Raw genomic sequence first — 11,685 nt, 5'->3', positions numbered from 1 at the left:
TTGGCCCTTGGGGAACATCGACCCCTTCGACAATCACGTGAATAACGTGTTGCGGTTCTTCTTGCTCATTTTGCCTGTTAGACTCTCTATTTTTGAAATGATTCTTGGCTCGATCACTTAGAAACTCCCGAAGGTGCCCGTCGTTGAATAACCGGGCTACATCTTCTCTCATCTGTCAGCAATCTTCCGTTCTGTGTCCATGAGTGCCATGATACTTGCACATTTGGTTGGGATTTTTCTGTGCTGGATTGGTCTATAGAGGTCGAGGCCATTTAGTATCTTTGATGCGTTCGATAGTCGATACGATGGCGGATGCATCAACATTGAAGTTATATTCCAACAATCGTGGTGCTTCTTTATGTCCGGTATCCCTGTCGAAACCATTCTTGCTCATGAGCCTTCGAGAGCTCTGGCCTCGATCATTTCTCCTTTCACCTCGTACAGGGTTGCACCCCGGTCCATTGCCCCTATGATCTTCATTTTATGGCTGGTATCGATCCTTGTTCAACCTTGGTTCTCGATCAATGTCCCTTTTGGTTATGTCAACGGGCCTGATAGGATAAACGGACCTGAAAGGAGCCCCCAGGTGGTCATCTTCGACTCTAATCTTCGATTGATATCAATTATGTACATCGGCCCAGGTAACAGCCGAGTACTCAATGAAGTTCTGCTTCAACTGCTGTGAAGCCACTAAGCTTCGTTCATTTAGTCCTTGAGTGAAAGCTTAAACGGCCCAATCATCGGCGACCGGTGGTAGATTCATCCGTTCCATTTGGAACCGAGACACAAACTCTATGAGCATCTCTTTGTCTTTCTGCTTTACCTTGAAAAGGTTCGACTTCCTAGTCTCGACCTTTATGGCCACGACATGTGCTTTTACAAAAGAATCTGCAAGCATGACAAAAGAATCGATAGAGTTAGGTGGTAAATTATGGTATCATACCATTTCTCCCTTTGACAGGGTTTCCCCGAATTTCTTTAGTAACACGGATTCGATGTCGTCGTCCTCTAGATCATTCCCTTTAATCGCACACGTATAAGAGATGACATGCTCGTTGGGGTCGGTCGTTCCATCATACATAGGAATCTCGGGCATACGGAACTTCTTGGGGATCGGTTTGGGAGCCGCGCTCGGGGGGAAGGTCTTTTATACGAACTTTTTGGAATCCAAACCCTTTAATATCGGTGGTGCCCCCAGGATCTGATAAACTCTGAATTTATAAGTTTTCACCTTCTTGTCGTTTGCTTTGATCTTCTTTTTCCCTGACTCTATCCACTTTGTCAGTTCCTCGAGCATTTTTATAATTTCGAGGTTAGTCCCCGATTCTTGTTCATTTGACCTTACCACGGTTAGCCCCGTTCTGTGGGTGACTTCTTGGGGTAGACCGGGCTCAGCCCTGCTCGGTGCCTGGGTTTGCTCTACAACTGAGCTATTGCCACCTGTTGAGCTTGTAGTATTTCGAAGATCATACGTAGGCCGATCCCGTCTTCTCTGATATTTTGGGTATTTCGAGCTGTAGATGGGGTTCCACGTTGGAAGTTATTTTCGGGACCAGTATACTGGTTCGCGTCGATGGCCACATGTGAATTAACGTCAATCGGATCCACGACCTGAGTCCCAACGGGGTCAGTGGGTTGCCTTACATCACCGGGCGTCACGTTGTTATTCTCACCTTGATAGCCAGATCCGTTGTCGATATGCAGGGGCAGTAATTGAGAGTTCATCATCTTTAGCCTGAAGTCAAAGACACTTCAAAGAGCAAGTGTAAAGTAGTGTGTTTTATATAGAATTGTATCAAATAACCACTATTATCTTTAGCCCCACGGTGGGTGCCAAACTGTTTACCCGAAAAATGGATAACAATTGAATTTATATGTGGTTTTAAGGATACGTGATATAACTTGGCACAAATTGAGAAAATAAATATGTTAGTATTGAAATTAACTGTAAAAGAAATAAATGCAAACCAAATGAATCAATTAGCCTTGGCCCTCAAGTTCGATCACCCTCAAACCAAGTGGAGAATAAACTGGTATTAGAACAAAATAACTAAATATTGAAAACCAGAAGAAAGGTAGTATATTGCTTTTTATTGCATGAATAAATTTCGTCCTCCACAAATGATCAGACCCTCTTTATATAGTAGGGAAGTCCTACTCTTGATATAATTCTAAATACAGTAAGGAATCTCATGATAGGTTAATTACTTGGTCTTTCCTTGATATGCGCCGGAATTTCCGTCGTGATTCTCGCTCAATTGCGATTCCGGCTTTTTGTTTTTTCGCTCGATGAGCTTCCCTCGGTCTCGCTCGATCTCTATCTTATTCGGTCTCGATCTTGGACGGTCCCGATCTCGATCGGTCTCTAGGTTACGAGCTCGGCACTCAAACCTCGCATCACGGTTCGATATTACACGAGTTCGAACCTTGTCCTATTATGTTCCAATCTCTATTAGTCATACGAAGGACAAACTCAATTTTGACCGTATATAATGTTGAACAGTTATTCCTATATTGTATTTGGGTTAATAGATATTAATTATCTGCGTGCAGGAGTGCAAATCGGAAAAGTAGATACTACAAATTAGCTAGTCGTCTAATAAGTAATAAGATGTCTCGGTGATTAGCATGACTTTTTTCCACACATTCAACCAGGAAACTAGGTAACAAACTGGTAATAAAGACCTGAGATTATATATATGCATATTCACCTCACTAATAGAATGATGAAAGGAAAAACCCACTTCGAAGAACCCCCCCCCCCCCCCCCCCAAGTTTCCGATTCTTTTCTTGGTCTAGCAATTAATTGTGGGTGTTTGATCAAGAAAGAGATATTGCCACTTGAAAAACTATTGCCGGCAGAAAAGTCAAAGTTTGGCAATCAAAAAAGTATTTTTTGTAGAAGAAAAGTTTATGTTTGGCTAATTAATTTGAAAAGTATTTTTGAATAATAATTTGTGTTTGACCAAACTTTTCAAAAAGTACTTTTATGTGTCAAATTACAGATAAGGACATGAAGAGATTTGCTTAATAGTTAATATTATATAAGTAGATAAATAATTATAAATATTTATTATTAAAGATAATAATTAAGTTTTTTATTTTATTTAAGTAAAATTAAAAAATACTTTATTCTTTCAAGATAATTTAAATATATCAAAAAATCATCCAATAAATATGAAAGTTCATCCCAAAAGTCATTTTATCTATGTTATTATAAAAGCATGAATACAATGTCGGTTTATAAAAATAACCTTATAATATTAAGCATAATAACTCATAATAAAAGGACATAACTGAAATTCTAGATATTAACCTTATAATCCTATTAGTTTTAGGACATAATACTACACGTTAGGAATCCTACATGATTATCTCTATGAATCATATTAGTATAATTACTTCCGGGCTGTCTAATTCATATAAAATTGAACAAGTAAATATCTTTAGTCATGTAATCCTATTACTTTTAGGATATACTTCTTAAAAAATTTTATTACTTATTAATTTGAAAATGTATTATAATGTCTTATTACTAATTTAATTTGAGAATGTATTATATTGTTCAAATCCATTTAGAAAAATGCGAGCATATATTATTATAAAATTATAAATACAATATTAATATATCAAAATAGCCCTAAAATATCAATTGGAAGAACTCATAGGGAAAGGACATAACTACAGTAACCTATTTTTTGAACTACAATATCTTATATGCTAATTTTTAATATTTAAGATTTTAAATTTAATAAAATTTTATCTATTAAATTCTTATTAAAAATATGTCGGAAGGTTTAATAAAATCAATTTCATAAGAATCCTCTGTATTGACAATACATTACCACTCCATAATGTCGAATACGAAGAAAAAATAAAAGTAATATTAAATGGATTGCATAAATAGTTGAAATTGAGAAAAAAAAATACTCCCGCAATAATATATTTTTATATTATATTTGAACTATTTTCCTACAAAAAAATTATTTTTTAATCAATTTTTTTGCATAATATTAAAAAATACCCAATTACTAAACAACAACTAAGAAAATATTTAAGAATATAAATGTATGATAAAGAGAAACCACTAATGATTCTATAAACATAAAGATCTAAAAGTAAAATGTCATATCAATCTTTTACTCTTTGAAATTAAAATTTATGGTGGATAAAATTGTAATTAAGATTAAATATTCAAAAACAAGAGATGAACTAATATTAAGATCTGAATCAACATAGAATAAATTATTTTTATGTTAAAATAAAAAAATTAAATCTTTTAATTAATTATTTATCAAGAGAATCCAATTCAATTATTATTTAAATTCATCATATGAGTAAAATTCTTATTCAAGTTTAAAAAAATCTTATGGTATATAAATTTATTCCATAAAAAGAGCGTTAGAACACAAAGTAAAAAGGTTAGTATACTATTAAGAATTAAAATGCTATACAAGTGTCTGCGTAAGCACAATCAAAGCTAAATTCTAAACGAGAACAAGCTTTCAAAACTATATTATAAAAAGCCGATTCTAGTATAACGGGGTTATTTTTTGTAGATGCCTCCGGCAAAATCGAAATAAAATTTCTATATCATGCATTACTTGCAAATATCATATCAAGAGGCATGATATTGTTAGCAATAATAGTAAGTGGTATACCAAAAATAATTTTATTGTGAGGACACCCACTTTAGATTTGATATACCTCTTCAAACAACTTAAATAAATATCACAAATATATCAAAGCAGATCAATGGTGCTAAATTTATAAGGAAAGCAAAATTGATAATATGGGATGAAACACTTATGGCTAAGTGTCAAACGATCGAAATAATTGCCCGGACTTCTAGAGATATATTGGATATTATTGAATCGTTTGATGAAAAATTAATGGTTTGGAAGATGATTTCTGTCAAGTACTACCAGTAGTTCCAAAATCGACAAAAGCAGAGACTGTAAAAGCTTGCATGCCAAAGTTATACTTCTGGCCTCAAATAAAAAAAGATTAAGCTGACAAGAAATATAAAGTAAGAACAAATTCAGTATTCGGTGTCTTTTTGCTTCGTGTCGGAAACGAAGAAAAGCGTCCAATAAAAGATGATTTGGTTCTTTCTGAATACCTGGTTATCAATCTCAATAGTAATAGTAGTGCATTTAATAAGAGAAATATTTCTATCATTAGATTAAAAAGTAATTTGTACAAATCGCATGATAGAATTAAAAAGATATCTTAGCTGGCAGAAATAAATATGTTGATCAACTAAATAAAAGGTTGATTGCAAAATTTTATATTAAAAACAAAAATATGTTTTAGTTTTTGACTCAGCAGAGAATGTTACCAATAATTACTACCAAAAAGAATACTTAAATACTTTAATACCAAATGACCTTCTACCATACATGTTTGTTGTCAAGTTTCTTATTTCTTACGTATGTTAGTGTCACCGTATATATATAATAGACTAAGTTAAAATTGATCTTCCATTGTATGTAGGTTAATTTTGAAGAAAAATATGCCAGTCATGCTACTAAAAAAACTTAGACACGCCGAATAGCTTATGTAATAGCACACATATGATATATAGAAGTTTTGACAATAACGTCATAAATGCAAAAATTATGATACTGATTAATGTGCTTCTAAGTATACTTATCCTTGAATTCAACTTTCGCCTTCCAAAACTAAGGAATATTCTTTTAAATTTGTGTGAAAATAATTTTTAATATGTTTATATTTTGCAATTATAATAAATAAAGCACAAGGACAAACATCCTAAATATTGGACTATATTTAACGCAATATATTTTCTTACACGAACAACTGTATATGTTGCATTTTCAAGAGGGATATCAAGATCGACAACAAGAGTTCTGGTTAAGGCAGAGCAACCAACGCATTCGGAGGAAACATACACAAAAAAATATTGTCCACAAAGAAATGTTCGTTAAGATACCATCACATTAAATACTTTTAAACTATAATATATAATTATCTAACTAACATGACAAAATTGATCATTTGGTAAGTTTTGATGATGTCCTTTTATTTTAAATTCATGTATTATGTTAATGTAATTATATTTTTCGGCATTTAGATGATTATTGTTTTAGTATACATAAAATTTCTCTCATTAATTAAATTTTATTGTTCCTTTATATAAATAAATATTTAAATTATCACGTGTCTTTATACTAGTATTATTTAATAGTTTAAACTAATTAATTGGTATATTTAATATTTTGTAAAGGGTATTTTTGGTAGGAAAAAAAGTTAAAATTGTTTCTGCTTCTACTTCTAGAGAGAAGCTACTTTTTTCTACTTTTTCAAAATTGTTTCTGCTTCTAGCCAAAAACACATTTTTTTTCAAAAAAAAAAACTTGATCAAACACCTCAAATTGAGGGGAAAAACACTTTTTTGAGGAAAAAAACACTTTTAGCGTGGCGAGAAACTTTTTTCCTTTTATTATTGATCGACAACGCTGGCTGTCCGTGACATCTTTTTATAATCTTGCAATTCTGCAATTATCATTTTTTTGGGGGGGTAAACCAGCTTGGTTCATGTCAAGAGATGGAATATTCGTTAGTAGTTGACAATATTCCCTTCCAGACACTCCTTGAGGTGGCAAAACTTAGACTTTAATTTCTGGCAAAACCAAAAATTTATTAAGGGGTATCTAAATATAAAAAAAAAAACAAACAAAAAAATATGAAAAGTAAATGTATAATATATGTATAAAAACAAATTTGTAACCTAGTCAAACATTTTAATTTTTATGCTAAGGGGTGTGTATATCTCTAATCTCAAATATTACTAGTGTCGCCAAATTGCATTTACTTTAAAATACTTGGCATTTTAGGAAAAAAATCATTTATTATCTCTTCTTTTTATTCCTTCTAAGTTTACATTTACTATTTCAATTAGTGGAGTATTAATTAAGTGAGACGTTTAAGAAGAAATAAAAGATAATTTAGACAAACACTCTTATAAGTAAGACTGTATTGGATGTCTTTTTTAATGACCTCGCAAAAACCTTATAAAAAGAGATAATATTGATTCGAGAAAGTAATTATTATTGAATGATTTCTTTTACAAGTAAATTAATTAATTAATTAATGACTTTTAAATATGGAGCCACGATAAATACAACAGCAAATGTTACAGTTTTCACTTGTTTCTCTACAAGATTACAGACATTAATTAAAAAAATTACCGTCTGTCAGGTGTAACAGGGAAGCCAATGCCATGTCTCCTTGTTGGAAAGACCACAAATAACAAGCTGCAAATTACCCCTATCCCAATAGGAACCACATCAAGTACCTGTTTTGTTTCTTGATTTGGACTTGGATAATAGCAACTCACCACATTCTTATCTCTCAAAGCTACTGCAACAAATACAAGAACAGATAGCACAGCATGTACTAAATCAATGAACCCAACTCTATACTTGTTCAATTCACTAGGAACTCCTGAAGCTGTTGCTGCGTTGTAATCGAAAATCCACAACCCTTTGAATGTGGCTAAGCCATAGTAAATTTGTCCGTCTGGTGCTTTAAAGCTATCAGTAAAACAAGCTACAAAGCAAGAAAAGGCTAGTAATGCAAGGAGGATTAATGTCATGGGACGTGTTGCTGTGTCACACGAGCCGTTGTTTGTGAAAATTGGGATTAGAAGTTGGAATGCTAAGAGGGTCCCTGTTGGAAGTAGGTTAGCCAAATTTGCTGTGGTTTCTAACGCACGCTGAGAAATTGACAGCCGCGGTACAAGCGGCCGTTCTGAAGAATCTGGTATAAGATTATTATTGTTGTTATCGTTGTTGTTGTCAGTATGGAGTAATGGAATTTCGGAGGCATCTGAAGATGTGGATGCTTGCTTAGAGATGGTTGATCTAGCTCGTAGAGACATGTCCATTAACGCTAATTATACCCTATTTAAAATAAAGGACCTTTCCAATTTAATCTCTCCCTTGGATTTTGAAGAGCTAAATAGCGAAACTCTTTGTAAGCTCTTCGTGCCTGAGAAATTGCAAAAGTGAAGGTAGAGAGGAGATTGGAAATGAGCTTGCTATAACGGTATATAAATGAAAGTTATGATCGGTTCGGATATGTGGTGGGGCTGAGGTTGAAGAAGAGCAGAAGACGAAAGAAAAGTCTATAGATGGGAGTTTTATGCGTGTTGAAAAGAGGAATATAAGTTTGGTATTGACCTAACCAAAACTAAAATACTTAAACTAGAAATAAATGAGGAAATGGAAACTTCCCGCTGGTTCAAAATGACTCTGTCTTCCTTCATGCGCTGGCAATACACGTTAATATTAGCTTTCAATCTGATGTTTGCTTCTACGAATTGTATGAACCTAATTTGACATCTTTTGATTTAATTCAACGTTTTATAATAACGTCACAAGTTGTGGAAGGAACTTTATCCAGGTGTGACTTGGCACATTTTTTTACATGCTTCTACATATATATTAATATTATCTTAAAAATTTTATATCTCGAAGACCTATGGATTAGTTGTTTGGGTACATATATAAAGAAACTTGGGTGTGAAGGTAGAGTTGTAATCTTTTAACTCTAATTAATTCGGTTAGGGATCGTCTGGTACACGAAATAAAAGTGCAGGATAAAATAGAGTTTGATCCTGAATATCCTACCTTATACTATTAATTAACAAGTTCCAAGCCTTTCGATATAACAAGTTCCTTGAAATTGAAAACTTGTTGATGATGCTTATCATTGATGATGACTTGTACGTTGGCCTAGAGGCCATTAACTTAAAACGTTTTGACTAATCTATTAATGGCGTGAAAGTCAAAACAAGCAACTGCACGCGTATAGACACAGTGGATCAGGAAATATAAAGGGCTTTTGACACATTTAACTGCACGGTCAAAAATATTTAGGGTCACTAGTTAATATACGTATAATCATGTACTTCCTCCGTTCACTTTTATTCGGCACATTTTGACTTTTTACGCTTCTTAAAAAATAATAAATAAAGTGCATAATTTAATATGATACTCATATTAATTGATGTATATTTTATTGAATTTGAGAAAATGATTTGAAATGAATAATAAATACTGTAGGTATAACAGGAAAAAAAAAAATTCTCTTGATATGCGTAAAGTGACAAGTAAAAATAAAAATCTATTTTTAGTATACCTGCCAAGTAAAAGTGAACGGAGGAAGTATAATACATATATTTTTTTGGTGGATGGCTATTTAGCTTGAAAACACTGATCGATCATTTTTAGTTTAAGCGATTGAGTAAACGACTATTTAGATTAATTCCCCGGAACTGAATTGCATGGCCAACTTTATATTAGGCCTGTATTTTTCTTCTAGTTTCAGTGGCCAAAACTAGTCACGAGAGGGTCAGCCCAATGTTATATTAGGTTGTAGACCTTTGGGATTTACACAAATAGTCAGACATATTCATTATTTACTTTTCCTAGTCGATGTATATAGATTATACACTGATTATACATAGTTATACACATATTATACATGGATTATTCATATATTGTATATTCATGGACTATTTTAAATTTAAGTGATTGGGTAGACGGCCATTTGGAATGATTCTTCTAGGGTTTTTGAATGTATATAATGGACCTAATACCACAATTTACGAATTAAGCCTATAAGCTGTAATAAGCAATAACATAAAATCAAGGTCAATGACATTTGTTAAGCCATAAAATTGCCATGTAAATTAAGATTGATTAGACGAAACCCTAGTGTCTAAGACGAAGAGAGAGAACTGATATTAGACACATAAGGTAAATAAAAGAATGATTCTCATTAATTAAAAATAGAACTGAAGGTTCTAGTTATATATACAATGTTTGTATAAGTAAACCGGACAAGGGGCGGGTCCTTAAATGAAAATGAAGCCCAAGTGATAAGAGACCCAATATGGAAAAGTCAACCTGGATCTGGGCTTAATAGCTAAACTCCATCACTCCCCCCCCCCCCAAGCTGGAGGGTGGGAACACACCCAACTTGCACAACAATCTGTGATGAGGAACACATGTCAACGCCTTAGTCAAAACATCAGCAAGTTGGTGAGTGGTAGAGATATGCTGAAGAGAGATTAAGCCAGTGGAAAGAACAGCATGCACATAATGACAATCAACCTCAATATGCTTTGTATACTCGTGAAACATTAGATTTTTAGCAATATGAAGTGCAGCTTGACTGTCACAAAAAATAGAAACATGGGAAGTGATCACCAGGCCCATATCAGAGAGTAAACGAACCAACTAGCTTACCTCAGCAACAACCTTTCTGAGAGCTCGATATTCAGCCTCTGCAGAAGATAAAGAAATAGTCTGTTGCTTCTTAGATTTCCAGGAAATGGGAGAACCCCCAAGAACAATGTAGTAGTAGTATCTAGTGACAGATTTCCTGGAGATGGGGCAGGCAGCCCAATCTGAATCAGAGTAGGCCTGCAGTGAAAAATTAGTTGTGTTGCTGAGCAGATACCTTGGGAAGGAGCATTGAGAAGATACCTAGGGGCATGTAGGGCAGCCAACATGTGAGGCACCTTAGGAGAGACCAAAATCTGGCTGAGATATTGCACTGAGAAGGAGATATCTGGCCTTGTGTGTTGAAGGAAATTGAGCTTGCCAATGAGCATCCTATACAATGAGGGATCAGGAAGAGGATCCACAACATCAGGGGAAAGCTTATAGTGTGGATCAAGAGGAGTAAGAACGGGCTTGACATCAAGGCAGTGAAATTCTTGTAGAAGATCCCTGGTGTACTTGTACTGATTGACAACATAACTTTGAGGAACTTTATTGACTTCAAGACCAAGGAAATAGTGCACAGAATCAAGATCTTTCATTTTAAACTACTAATCCAAAAAAGACTTCAAGGTAACCATCTCATTAGTGTTATTGCCAGCCAAGAGAATGTCATCTACATAAACTGCCAATAGAACAATTGAGGAGTAAGACACCTTAGTAAACAGAGATGAATCATTCTTACTAGGGAAATATCCTCTTAAGATGAGAGAGGCAGAAAGCTTGACAAACCACTGCCTTGAGACCATAAAGAGATTTCCTCAACATATAGGCCAAAGGAGGATCAGAGTAGGTAGTGATGACAGTGAGACCTAAGGGGATCTTCATGTGGACCTCTTCATAAAGGTCACCATGCAAAAATACATTGTTGACATCAAATTGGTGGATAGTCCAATTATGCTTGATTACAAGGGTCAGAAGACATTTGATTGTAGTGATCTTGACCACAAGACTGAAAGTTTCATTATCTATGCCTTCTTGTTGAGAATCATTGCGGATGACCATCCTGGCTTTATACCTTGCAATGGACCCATCACTCATCTGTTTGACCTTATACATCCACCTGCGGGGAATAACCTTCTTGCTAGGTGGCAAAGGCACAATATCCTAAGTATAATTGGCATCCAAGGCCTGAAATTCCTTGAGCATATCATCTTGCCATGCAGGATGAGGTGCAGCCTGCAGAAAATACTGAGGCTCATGTAAAGGAGAAACTGGTAGGGAAAGCTTGGATTGGGTATCTGAACTGACAGATGTGCAGATGTAGTCTTTAAGGTAACTGCGGGCATCAGAGACTCTGGTGGAATGTATGGGAGGAGCATGATCTGTGCAAGGTGCATGAGGAATTAAATAGGAGGGAGAAGTTGAA

The 11,685-nt window shown here is 34.3% G+C and overlaps 1 protein-coding gene across 1 annotated transcript; it reads right to left on the bottom strand.

The window, feature by feature from the left end:
- Nucleotides 1–7,053: 7,053 nt before the first annotated feature.
- LOC107792919 (protein DMP3) lies at nt 7,054–8,197 on the bottom strand. The gene has a single exon (XM_016615180.2). The coding sequence runs from the start codon at nt 7,910–7,912 to the stop codon at nt 7,211–7,213; it is 702 nt and encodes a 233-aa protein (XP_016470666.1). The 5' UTR covers nt 7,913–8,197; the 3' UTR covers nt 7,054–7,210.
- Nucleotides 8,198–11,685: the final 3,488 nt, after the last annotated feature.

This window comes from Nicotiana tabacum, chromosome 19 (assembly GCF_000715075.1).
Source record: "Nicotiana tabacum cultivar K326 chromosome 19, ASM71507v2, whole genome shotgun sequence".
NCBI classification, from domain to species: Eukaryota; Viridiplantae; Streptophyta; class Magnoliopsida; order Solanales; family Solanaceae; genus Nicotiana; species Nicotiana tabacum.
The sequence above is the reverse complement of the archived record's forward strand: the minus strand, read 5'-3'. Positions and strand labels throughout refer to the sequence as shown.

Bases quoted from the DNA above. Each gene is read 5' to 3' on its own strand.
- LOC107792919 (XM_016615180.2), bottom strand. From the start codon at position 7,912: ATGGACATGTCTCTACGAGCTAGATCAACCATCTCTAAGCAAGCATCC.